At 43.9% G+C, this 13,735-nt stretch overlaps 1 protein-coding gene across 4 annotated transcripts in view; it reads right to left on the bottom strand.

The window, feature by feature from the left end:
• RGS6 (regulator of G protein signaling 6) overlaps positions 1–13,735 on the bottom strand; it is a 470,201-nt gene that overhangs the window by 25,349 nt on the left and 431,117 nt on the right. For all 4 annotated transcript variants that reach the window (XM_067557853.1, XM_067557849.1, XM_067557850.1 and 1 more), the window contains one exon: positions 11,276–11,365. In XM_067557853.1, coding sequence (XP_067413954.1) covers positions 11,276–11,365 — 90 coding nt within the window. The remainder of the gene's footprint in view (positions 1–11,275; positions 11,366–13,735) is intronic.

Below are 13,735 nucleotides of genomic sequence, written 5' to 3'. Positions count from 1 at the left end.
TTAGACAGTAGTATAAAGAAAAGTAGAGAACTGACAGAACAGACCAGATCACTACATTTACACAGATCTGTCCAACAGCCAAAAAATCCAGCAGAATAGTTGCTAATAAAGTACTCAGCAACTTGGTCCTTCAATTCGAATTTTCTGAAAAACATCCACACGCATAAGGAATTTGAGAATCAGCACTTAAAGAGACATGACAAGTATAGCGGGATACAAAGCACCCAGGCCACATCTGACCATCTTCAAGGAACCTAGTTGAAGAGTCTTCAGAACTCTCTTAGTAATGATACATTGTCTGAGGAACAATCCATTCAGAAGGACTGTCTGTCCTAAGTAGTGCATGATTATAATTTGTCCAAGCATAAATTTTACCATTTTACAGCTATATGGTCCTGTTGCCAAGATTGCCCATAGATAGGTTTGACTGTGTATAGAATAAAGTGGGAAATAGTCACATCAAAAGTGACAGATTGAGGGTATGTCTGTATCGAACTGTGTAACCCATTTTGTTTCAGGAGCTCTGCTTTGTACTGTAACCTTCTTCTTGGAGTGTGTCCTTCATGTTGTGCTGCAACCTCCAGGGTAGATTAGAGCATCCATTTTGTGGCAGGGACTTGACACATAGTGGAAAATTCTAAGACACTGAGACTGAGCAAACAAGGGCCATCAATGTTGAATAATTCTTCCTGATTGGAACAATAGAGTCTTCTACCAGGAGGGCCATTGACTTTGAATGACTGTCTATACAGAAGCTAATGGGGCCAGGGAGGCTGGAGTCTAGAACTTCTCCAACAAGCACATAGGTGAAAGAGGGATGCTTCTCTAAGCAAGGGACCAGACCACCGCCACATGCAAGAAAGAAGACAAGAAAGGCTGCCTAGCCTAAGGATACTGCCTAAACTCAGGACTCACAGGAAGGGTGAGAACAGGTCCAAAGGGGCTGCAATCAGGGCTGTCTCGTTTTCCAAAGCTCCATAATTCCTAGCGTGGCTTGTTAAGCGAAGTGTGTAGTTAAAAAATTCTTTACTAAGCCTGCATTCCTTGCCTTCCTGGCACTTCTGTCCCTGAAGGGATTATTGAGAAACAAGGTAAGTGGATGCTGGGGGAATAGGTCTAAGCAAATGGAGCTTTGGGAAGTTCGAAGGTCTAAGGCAGTTTGACTCTGGGGTCCCACTGCCCAAGAATAGTATCAAACACCAGGGCTCCAGCCGGGAGCGTGCCTGAGAGATCGAGGTTTAGGAACCCTGACGATTCATAACCCAGACACGGGGTTTAGAAGCATATGGGATCCAGAAGTGGGGTCCACTAACAACTGACTAGCATCCATCCAGAGAGTGGGATTGAGCCAACTATGCAGAGTGATGGAGAGAACAGCTGAAGAGGGCCTACAAACTATTGTGGAAAACAGTAGAAATTCAGTAGTGGGAGGAAAAGCTGATTGCAGATAGAAAGCTTTGAGCAATGTTTGCAGATAGAGTCCTGGAGAGAAACTTATCTGGATGTGGTGAGCCAGGGAAATGAAGAAGATAGTTAGTGGATACAATTTATAATGTCAAAGAGGGAAGAGGAGAGGGTCCTGCATATAAGATAAAGCCCCTAAGAGAAACAGATACAAGTGAAGTTCTTCACTAGAATCTTCTGTCTGTGATTACCTCCCAGCTGTGACTTCAGCTAGAATATCAACCCAAAGGAGCAAAGCAGAAGTACAGAAACAATGAACAGAAGATACAAAGAATCTAAAAGGAAGCCAGGTGAATTGGTGAAGGTACCTGTAACTGGATATATGCCAAGCCTTTAGCAGATCATACAGCCAATTGATTACATCTGCCACGAAAGAGCAGCATTTTGATGCCTAGAAGATCAGACTGAACTAGCTGTCAGTGATGAGTCCGCAGAGACAATGGGGCTAATGGAAATGGACATTGAAAGAAAACACCATCCCTTGTCCACATGGGACAACCACGGAATGTTCTCCCATGTAACTATTTGAAACAGCCACACTATCAGCCAATGCGCCCCCATATGGCATCCAACACAAATGCTAGAGATTCTAGGATGATGACATTTTATAGCTGATCTATAAAATAGTGTTATTTTTAAAAGTATATTCATTACCGTGATTTTAATTTTAGGGACAGTATTTCTATAGGGAGAGAAGAGGAATGATGAGGCCATATTTTCAGCACTGGTGTTTATCTGTGCATGTCACACTGATATTCATATTACAGAACCATGTATAAAACAATGTTAAATTGAGAGTTTTGGCCAAATTTAAGTTAAAATGGCAAGGGTAATTCCAGACTGGACCACTGGGAGAGCTGTTCGTTGTGGCTTCCATGCGGCACACCAGCATCACCACTTTGCCCAGGATAAGAATTGGTGGGGGCAGCAAAGCTGACATGGAAAGCAAATAAAAGAATGATAAACAGGGGTGGGGGAGACAACTGGACTCTTCCTTTTGACTGGGCAAACTAGTCAGAGAAACCCAACCTGCCCAAAGGAGTCCAGGGTAAATCAAGACTGGGAGGAGCCCAGTACAGCCCCCTGCTCCAGGAAGTTAAGGAGAAGTTACTGTAAGTGATGGTCTTAGTCTTATTGCAATAAAGTTCTGCTTCTCAAGCAGATGTTTCATGCCTGTGAATTACTCCCACCCTTTCCACTTACCCAAAGCACAACAGCTTCCAGGATGCCCAGCTAGTGCCAGTTGTCCAGTGCTCTTTGGAAGTTGGACAACTGTTGGACCAGTCATAATTTGGTCACTGTGTGACAACAATTATCTTCACCAAGCCTAGGGACTGAACTAGGGACATCCAGAGCTGAAAGCAAGGATGGTTACTACTTGAGCTAAAGAGCCAGGCTGCAGAAGGGGTGGCTGTAACAGACCTATACTCTGTGGGTTGGGCACTGAGGGGGTTGGGTAACATGCAGACTGCAGTGTGAGAGTGGTGGGAGAGAGGAAGATACAAGGAGTCTCCAGGCTTACTCGTATGTGGCCCGTATAGGGGCAAGTCACAGGTGCAGTCCCTGTGCACAGGGAAAGGCAGAAACTCCTCCTTTCAGGCTCTCACAAGGGGCCCGTCACCTCAAAGGAGGCAGGTCGGAGAGGTAGGGAGGAAGCGAGGCATGGAGCTACCCTTCAACCCAGATCAGGCCAGGTGCACCAGCAGGAAGCCGGCTGCAACTATCTAAAGGACTGCGCAAACTGTGCCATGCCGTTGCATCCTGGGCTTCTCAGAAGCACTGACCCTTCTTGACCTCCCATTGAGGTGATGCAGCTTTGCCTCATCCCCAGCAGTGGCCAGTGCCTTAAAGGCACAGTGTTGACAATGAAATGTAATGTCTAGGCCCGAGGTTTTCGAACTTTGTAGGCTGCGTACCCCTTTCCAAATAATGTCGTCTACCATGTACCCCCATCTGAGATAGGGTCATAATACAGCCATGAGAACAGGAAAAAAAGGTCTGTGAGGGATAACACGATTGAACACAATGCGCAAGCTCTGCAATGTGTTGTCCCAGATACAGTTGTTATTATTATGATAGTGAACATAGGTATAGTTTGATTTCTGTAGCTGGAGGGCCACAGCCATCAGCAACCCAGAACCTTCAGAGCTGGGTGACTGGAGAGCGGGGGCTGCTGGCCAGGGCGCTCATGTCATTTACACCTCAGGAGCACTGTTTTTTTAATCCTGCTCCCATTCTGCCCCACAAGACCCACTCCCTCTCCCACCTGCTCCCGCAGTGTTTCTTCAATTTTTATCCTACTCCCGCTATTATGGCAGCGGGTCCTGTGTGACCCTGAGGGTCTCAGTTCCGCTGCCAGGATCTGCTATGAAGGCAGCACTGCCACCAGCAGCAGTGCAGAAGTAAGGGTGGCAATGGGGGCTGGCAGGGCATGGGGGCATCCCGTCCCCTTTGCATGGAGGGTTAGAGGTTTCTAATCCCTTTGCATGGGGAAGAGGAGATACAGGGGCTGCTCATCCCCTTGTGGGAGTGCATGAGGACTCCGATCCCTCTGCAGGGGTGAGTTGGGAGGGCTGGGGGGGTTCCCATCCCATTGCAGGGAAGTGCAGGGAGTGGGTGGTTGCTGGTGGGGAGACATCTGCTGAAAGCAGCATGTCCAGCTATTGCTAGGACAATGTTAGAGCCCTGAAGTGGGACTGGCATTCTACAGGTGCTTAAGGACCAGGTGCCATTACAGTAGGAGCATGATAAAAATTCATGACACATCACGGAAGCAGGTATTGCGGGGTGGGATGGGAGCGGGATTAAAAAAAATAGTCCTCCTGTACAGATCTGAAGTTCTGTGCTGCTGCCTTCAGAGCTCGGTGGCCCGAGAGTGGCGCCTGCAGGAAATGCTGGAGAGCCATACAGCCACCACAAACATGGACTCCTGCTGAAACTGTGCACATGGGCTGCTTGGCATGCAGCCAGGTTTCACTGCTTTTTATTTTAATAGAAAAATGTAATGCTTTGATCAACAACTAGATAGTATGTTGATTGTGTTCTGTAGCTATATTAGATAGTTAGATTTAAACTCAGTGCTATTGCTTTAGCCAGCTCACCATCAGTGTGTCATATGCAGGGTAACGTTGGAGCTGAGAATGTTTGCAAGGCAAGTTTAAATAAAGGACCTTAGCATAGCTAAATTATCAGATGGTGCTTCCAAGTGAACACTTTCAGTATTAGAAGAGAATAAACCTTATATGCTGCAGCTTTATCAGTTGATACAAAATTTCAGTGTCCCAAACAGAATCATTGTGGTCCTGTTACACCACTACTACAGTTTCCCTAAGAATGGGAAATTACATCAGCCTAGAATAGCTTTCCGGACATTCCCCAATTCTGCAGCTACAGAATTTGCCAGAGAATTGAATCCTTGCTCCCCCAAATATAGAAGTTAAACTACGCCTATGGGTTAAACATTGATTAGATTGCCAAATCTTACTTAATAAAATGTGTTGTCCACCATTACAGGATTTTTCTTGTGTACCTACCCCCTGATGAGTGCTCGCATACCCCTAAAGGTTCAATCTACCCCAGTTTGAAAACCATTGGTCTAGGCCAAGGTGCTCGGTACTCCGCAGTGAGCTGGACCCCAATTCTGGGGCAAAGCATCTGGATTCTGCAAAACCCTGGCACAGCAAACTGGAAATGCTGCAGCAGTTTCATTTACATTTTCAAATGGAGGTTTTTACCGAGTTAACTATGACAAATGATACAACCGATAAAGCCTCTCACGTGTTATTTAATTTTATGTCAAATTAAATTTTTTCATGTTGCTCCTACATTTTCAGTTTTCAATATACTACAGTTATTTGCAGTTACAATGAATCCAGACAAGCTGCCAGTGGAGAGGCTGGAGTTTTGGAGAACTGGGGAGAGTGAAGCTAGAGACTTTGGCGACAAATTGTGTGTGTGTGGGGGGAGGGGGCAATTTAGCTGCCAAGAAGAGGTGGTAGTGGGTTTGAGATTGCTGGATAAGCATATTAGCTAGATGTTTCTGCTAAAATGCTCAGCAGTGAACCAAGTAACAGTGTTGACATTTATGCTGTGTTTAGGATTCATAGTCAACACCCCATTGAGACAAATGGGGCAGATGATGTTTCTCAGAGCTATTGTTTCAGGCTGTCAGCAGACTCAGGCAGCCTACACTGCATTTTTTTTTACATCAGTTCACATTTCTAAGGTGTTCCCTCCGACCCTCAGAATCAGGAGAGCTAGAAACATAACTGTTTTGAAAGTTTAGACTCTGGAGCTTCTTTTGGTAGCAAGGGTTCAATTCTCTGGAAAATTCTGCAGCTGTAGAATTGGGGAAATGTCTGGAACACTATTCTAGGCTGATGTAATTTCCCATTCTTAAGGAAACTAGAGTGGTGGTGTAAGAGGATCATGAGGATTCTGTTTGGGACACTGAAATTTTGTATCAACTGACAAGCTGCAGCATATAAGGTTTATTCTCTTCTAATACTGAAAGGGTTCACTGGGAAGCGCCATCTGAAAATTTAGCCATGCTAAGATCCTGTATTGAAATTTGCCTTGCAAACTCTCCCAGCTCCAACACTACTCTGTATATGACACACTGATGGTGAGCTGTGCTAAAGCAAGAGTCCTGAGTTTAAATCTATCTGTCTGAGATAGCTACAGAACACAGTCAGCATACTATCTAGTTGTTGATGAAAGCTTTACATTTTTCTATTAAAATAAAAAGCAGTGAAACCTGGCTGCACGCCAAGCAGCCCATGTGCACAGTTTCTGCAGGAGTCCATGTTTGTGCTGGCTGTATTGCTCTCTAGCATTTCCTGCCTGCCTGTCTACAAAATGTGTGACTGGCTGTGTGTTAATGAGATAACCACTTGCCTGCCTTGGTCCAACTCAAAGCTAAGGTGCTTGAGGCTGCCTCGCAAAGCAGAAGGAGGAAATTTAAAAATAAAGTCATAAGAATTTAGAAAAATAGAGAGTAAGGAGTTGTTTGAATACATCAGGTAAAGCACAGGAAGTGCACCAAAAATGCTACGAAGACTTTAGTTTTCGGTGCTGAAGCAGGACAATGATGCTCGTACAAAACACACACACACACGCACACACAAACTTGTTCAAGCAGTCCTCAAGCATGCAAAAGGAAAGCTTACCCTCATCAACAGTAAACATATTAACCTACTGTACAAGCTAACAGTAGGATACAGCTAGTTAAGATTTAATAAAGCTTTTATTAAAAACAGCTCTGCCCAATTAGGAGCTGACAAAATCCTGAATATGCTAGACTGTATCACTGACCATTTACTGCATCCCACCATGTTTTTTTCTACCGGTTAATTATTTACCAAACTGTCCAGATTTCTAGTTCTTTGAGTAAACAGTCTGTTAGGACAGGGCAGCACAGGTATTAGCAAATCAACTTTTGCAATGGAGATAAGTTCTAAGAGCTCAGTATTCTACCCTGTAGGTCCACCGTTCATATTGGAACCTGTTACTAATTCTCCTCAAGGCTTTTGTGTTTCAGAAGTGTGAAATTCATGTATTTCAAAAGGAACGATATTTTACTAGGCATAATTATAAGCAAGGCTTGAAAAATTCCCTTGATACTCACTCACCTGTGGATTAAGAGCCAGGTTCTCAGTTACCATGCACCTTACGTAGTCATTGACACCAGCGCAGAGCGAGTGTAAAACACTGCCAGATCAGAGGGGTGGCAATTTGCACCCACTAGTGCAGGGCAATACGGAATCTAGCCCCGTGTGTTCTTGTTAGGGTGAAAAACAACTTCCCCACCCTAAACCAAGCATATTTTATTTACACTGGCACATCAGCTCTCCCACCCAAATAAAGTGATGATAGATCCCACTCCCACCTATTTGCAGAGCTCCTCCACTGCTGCTATCCCTCCTGTGTGCTCAGACAGCCCTCGGCCTCATCACCCCCACCTGGGCCTTCTCCAACCAGCCCCCTCTCCTCTTACAAGAAGAGCAGTGGCTCCAAGGCCTCCCTGCTCCTCCTTTTTGGTGAAAATGGCTCTCGCTGCTTGCTGTTCATTTTACACAAACATTCCACTCTTGGAAGAATGTCGGTGCAGCAGCCCCTCTCTTTACTGCCCCATCTCCTGAACGAGACCTGTCTGGGCCCCTCCACTCCCTGCCTCTCCTATTTATCTAGGTGCTTATAATGACCCCTCCTGTTGAAGCACTGGGGTTTGAGCTGCTCTGCTTTTTTCCTTCTCCCACAGCAGGAGCCAACGAATATCCAACTCCTCTCAGCCGACATACCCAGCCAAAATCACTATTACCCCTGAATGGGTGGGTGAGTAGGTTTTTCAAGGCCTAAATGTAACAGTCATTTCTTCTCTCACATGAAGTTCACCGTCATCCAAGGAGATGGCCATTTTTTGGCTCCTGAGGGGGAAGGGATGGTGGTTATGATCCATTATAAAATGAAGAAACACGAGCAGACAGATGCTTGATCTTGCATAGCACAGGTGTGGCACGTTGTGTGTACACACAAGAAATAAAATGCAATGGGTAGGCGAAGGAGTGCAGCAGACCCCAATCCTGCATCTGTGAGACAGCTGCAGACAGCATCCCAATGACTCTTACCTAGGAGGAGGAGTGAGGCCCACAGACAAACTCATAGCTAAGTAGCTCTCCTGCATGCTTCCCAAGCTAACGTCCTTTTCTCCTCAGATACATGGATGCTCTGCTCACATCCTTCCCCTTTTTCACCCTGCACTTTTCAGAGAAAGGAAGCAGGCATGCAAGGGAGATGTACTTCTGTGCAATGGAGAGTCCTACACATAGCTCTTAACCGTCCTCATGCCTACATGTAGCTTCCATTCACATCCTTGCCGGAGCCCAGCCCTGCACTCACAGCAGTATATACCATGGATTTGCAGACTCCACATCATCATGCTGTGGTACATATAACAATGACACTGGTAGGAAAGAAGAAAACGCCGTCAAGAAATGAATAAGGAACTGCTAGTTTATACATGGCCCATCTGTGCACCCAGGAGTCTCTGTACAATATGTTCATTTTCTCCTCTCATCCTCATAACTCTGCCAAGGTATTTTAACCTAGCTCGCAAGCCCTTCCTGCTTATTCCACTTCCAGACACTGGATCAGAAACTCTCACATGTGAGGTTATTTTGTGATGTAGAAAAATGATAATACTTTGCACGTACACAGTGCATACTATACACAGATTTGCACCCGAGGATCTCAAAATATGCCTGACATTTTTAAGGATGCTAATTAAGACTTACAACATCTCTGCTACACAGGTCAGAATTATTACCCCCCATTTTACAGGGTGGGGAATATAAGGCACACAGAGATTAAGTGATTTACCCAAAGTCACAAAAGAAAATTAGTTGAAAAGCCAGGGAAAGATCACAGATCTCATGACTCCCAATGCTGTACTTTTGCCACAAGGCCCATATATGGGATGCAATGTATGACAATGACCCAAAATAAGGGAAACACAAAAATATATTTGTACAAGAAACTTAAAATGTTGTGGGATTCCTTTCTTTAGTGTAAATAACTCTCTCTGTAATCTCAATTCCATGATTCTGCATTTCTGATGTAATTAATAGTCAGTAAGAAAAGTGAGGGCACCTCGCAGATGTGGAATGCAGGCCAATTTGGGACTAAAGTGAGCACAATCCCTTGAAATGAGGGATATTCAGGAGGTTTACCTATCAGGGATTCAAACTGCTGGGGTGAAATCCCAGTGGCTAAACTCCCACTGACTTCAGAGAAGCCAGTTTTCACTCTTGGGATTTAAACCAAGTCCTCAATATTGAAAGGCTCTGGTATCCCACTGTTCTTGCCCTTGTCCCCAACTCCATGTTCCAGGCCGTTTCAAGAAGCCCTAAAAGGCTCTCTTAAATCTGCTATAAACTTACTAAGGATCTTATCAGGTAAGTCAGCACATGGAAACTTCTTTGCCTTTCAATCAGCATCTCTGTGCTTTCAGTGGTACAACGTCTACTAGCCTAAGTAAGATGTGCTTTACAGCTTCTGAAGTAACTTTAATTTTCTCCCACCACATGTTAAATTGGTGAATGACACAACTACGTGATTTTTGCCACTGTCTTCTTTTTGCTTGGATATACTTACTTGAGTACCCAAGGCTCTTTCTAAAAAACCCCCTAGATTCTTATTTCCATTGTAGTGTTAGCATGATACTAAAATCTATTCCTCGGGTGGCATGAGAAGAGGGGGGGTCAGCAAGTCATGCTGACAGGTCTAGCATTTGATGTGACAACAAACAATGATTCCAAAGAAATCTTTGATTCAAAACTGGCTCAGCTGGGAGGAGAACTTTCCTTTGTATTAACACATGAACCATCAGGTCCTAATATTTTGGAAGGGAGAGTTTGAGAGGGAGACCATACAGGGAATAAGACAGCAAAGGTGTTTAACTTTTCTTTTACATCATCACAGGGAGTTCAAGAGTTTTAACTGCATCCCTTCCTTTCCCTCAACCTCTGAATTCTGATCCAGGTTTAATTTCAAATGTCAGATAGGACATTGTACTTCTTCTTCTGGTCTGTACTTATCTAAAACCAGCTGGTTTTAAAACACAGGACCAGCTCATGTCCTCAGTTACACTATTGCAATCCAATTGAAGCTAATGCCAGGCACAACAGAGAGTAAAGTTTGGCCCATTATGTCATGATATGCACTTTGAGGATCCCTAATAGCGATGAGCATGTAAAACACCAATGGGATTTCACTGAGTTGTGCCAATGAATTGCAATTTGACAGCCCATAGAGAATGCAGCAGAGAAACAGCAGAGAGCATGGCGATGGAAAACCACAAACTCAGGCTGCAGTAGTCGGACGTAATCGTATCTAGTGTTTTGGAAGTCAAAGACTTAGAATGTAAGTGGGTCACACAAAGGCAGGTGCGCTCACACGAACACATTCTCTCTCTCTCTCTCTCTCGCAGAGTACCAGAGTAAGCTGGTAGATACAGAAAGCTTTAAACGCAGCCACAAATGCAGAGATAAGTATCTTACCTCCCAACCCCCCTTGCCCGAATAGAACTGGCTGGATAAGAGCTGACTTAATCCTACAGAAGCAGTCTTTTGCTACTCTGTGTTGGGAATTGCTGGCAGAATATATGTTGCTAGTAGTGGATGTGCTGACACAAGGGACTGAAAAAACTGAGACTCAGGTCTTTGGTGAAGAACATGGCTGAAGTTCTTGATTTCTCTCTGGGTTGCAATTATTTCTCATTTAAAATAAAAAAGCAAACATTTTCAGGGAGCAAAGAGCAAGGGAAAAGGAGGAGGGGATAAGACATTACAGGGAGGTCCCCAGGTAAGGCATCCCAAAGGAGGACCACATGGTTACATCTAAGATGCTGTACCATCTCCCCATTCTTGTTACCTTGACTAGCAAATGAACACATTTATGGGGTTTAATTCTGATTCAAGATATCATCTTTGTCATGAATAGGAGATAATGGACTTCTAACTGCCCACATCGAGTTTGAAATACGCAGGTATAAACCGAGCATTTTTCCATATTCTATATTTTGACTGGCTGGCCATTCTACCTTCCCCCCCCTGCAATGGCTGCTGAAGCTGTATATAGGGATGCCATACCCTGAGGCCTTCAGGTGGAGGAAACAAATGTTCTCATTCCTTTTTTTAAAAAAAATAAAATAAAAGATAAATGAAACAATATTCCCATTTTCACACTAGCAGCAAGCAGCAGGCGAGAATCAATAGGTGCTAAGAGATGCAAGCATGTCCTTCCCAAAAGATACCTTCTTCTTCACCAGCAATAAGTCTTGGTAAGCGTTAGAACGGAGGAAACGCGCGTAGCTGTCACTCTTCATCAGCTTGTAAATGTGCTCCTGTGGGGCAGGAGGAAAGGAAAGTTTGAGAATTGTTACCAAATGCCATTCAGAAATCACAAGGATTCAAAACAGTCCAATGAAAGGGAGCATGGGAGAGACAATTAGAAAGAGAGAGCAAAGTCGTAATTATTATAATTTATGATTTGTGCTGTGGTAGTGCCCAGGAGCCGAGGTCATGGAGAACCCTATTGTGCAAGGTGCCGTACACCTCACCCAAAAAAGGTCCCTGCCCCAAAGTGCTTACATGTATAATCTACATCCTAGAGAAGGGCTGAATTTGCAAAGCCCAAAGCTCTCAGAAGCTACTATATTATGATGAGATTCTGCCACCTAGTGCTATTGAAATAAAAAGACTACAAGGAGTGTTGTACTACTTAATGAGAGTAACTATGACAGAATTTGCCCTTTCCTGTCCTATCCTCAGGGTTCAAACCACCACTAAGAGTTTACTCTGAGGATGTCATGCTTGCAATTTGATACTCTACTTCAGAGTTTTGGTGGGTGGAGTTTTTCTGCAATCAGACAGAACTGTTCCCCACCACCACACATCTCCAATTTGCTTATTCAGTTTTAATTCATAATTAAAAGTATCTTGATAAACTCAGTTGTTATTTTTCTACTTGCCCTCGGAACTCTTAGTAATCCTTGAGCCCAGGGCTTAATTTGTAATGAAAGATGCTGGGGCTCAAGCAATTTTTTACATTCATAACTGATGCAGCAAACCCAGAGGTGCTGGGGCTATGAACTTCCAAACCTAGAGGTGCTGGGCCTCAGCCTTGGCAAGCCCGGGCACAAATTAAGCACTGCTGTGCCAAACGCAACAAAATCAAACCTAAATACACTTGACTGAATAAAGACCGAGAATAGCAGTAAAAAAGAAAGTCTTAGTCACAAAAGGAAGAACAGGAACACTGGACATTCCTCTTAGTCTTTGCCTGTGGAAACCTCTTTTATGTGGTTAAATTGTTTATATCATATGAAATCTTTTTTCCCACCCCAAAGCTTCAGTATCTATGTGTGCGTGAATCTTTAGGAGAGAAGGGAGAGCCAGTGAAGGAGTTGGTTAACCTCCATATGTCCCCAAAAATAGCAAACCAAGCAAAGCTCCAGGACCTATATAATTTTGTTCCATCTTGGAGTTGTATGTGTGCATGAGTATTACCTTATTTAACTTTCTTATTGTGTTCTGTGTAAAGTAGCATTTGTGGTAATCTTTTTACTCAGACACAGTGTAATCTTTAGCCTCTGAGGTAAACTGGTTTGGAGCAATCCTTTACTTGTCAATTTTGCTTATTCACTTTCAGATGTCAATATCCTCCACTCGTGCAATGTTCCATATCGGATGGAGAGCACAAGATTTTACAGAAGAAAAGCCAGTTTATGCAAAGTCAAAATCTCTCTGTCCAATTGCACATTTTAAAAAGAGAATCTCAAACCAATACATAAACAAAAGAAAAGTGGGAGGATAGCTTTTTATTTCCCACTACCAATATAGCCAGGAGATTTGACTTCCCCTCTCCAGCAGCAGTGGAATATTTACTCTATTTGTTCAGCATTGAACATAGAGAGCCAAACTCACAGCCAACTAGAGGGAAAAAAATAAAGTATTGGTCATGGGTTGGGTCATCAAAGGCTTTATATTTTTCTTGTGTTCATATGACTTTACGTATCAACTCTGACAGTATTTCAGTGAGATTGTAGGACTCAGTTAATTGTACTAAATTCAACTGGATGTTGACTGGCTCAGTTAATTTCCTCTTATATCATAAACTCCTTAGCCAACGAGTACTTCATAATTGGCTGGAAATCATACTGTATGTTAAAACACACACGTGGTTTCCCCCTCCTGGGATCAGGACCATTGTAGAGATGATCCTCTCTCGAGATTGGGAATATTTGGGGGGCATTGATGGAGGTGACATTCCTGGTCTCTAGAGACTAAGTGGGTCTGGAGTGTCATAGAGGTCAGTGTCTGAGGAGGAACTGGGCCTGTCACAGAGGTGAGATTCCCAGCTCCTGAGGACATGCTGGGAGCACTGTAGAGATCATGGCCCGCGTCTTGAAGAAGTGGGTGGAGAAGACCGTAAGTGATTCCATCACTTTTTAGCATAGCTATGAAGAATATTCTAGCCTTGGAGAAAGCTGCAGAGAAGCATGAGCACAAAGAATGTGCTGTAACACTGCTACTGCTGTGCTACATTATTGGTGCCGGGGCTTGGATGCCACTTACTGGAAAAAATACCACATTTTGCCTATATTGCCTGTCTCTTCTCCAGTCTGAAGAACACTACACTGTGCCTGAGGTCTACATGTTCCATCATGTTCTCTTTGTGCATAGCTTTATATAGTATCTGTTACATTTTGCAA

The sequence above is a fragment of the Emydura macquarii genome, unplaced genomic scaffold (assembly GCF_026122565.2).
Source record: "Emydura macquarii macquarii isolate MOO-44397 ecotype Brisbane River unplaced genomic scaffold, CSIRO-AGI_Emac_v2 contig_1876, whole genome shotgun sequence".
Taxonomy (NCBI): Eukaryota; Metazoa; Chordata; order Testudines; family Chelidae; genus Emydura; species Emydura macquarii.
The sequence above is the reverse complement of the archived record's forward strand: the minus strand, read 5'-3'. Positions and strand labels throughout refer to the sequence as shown.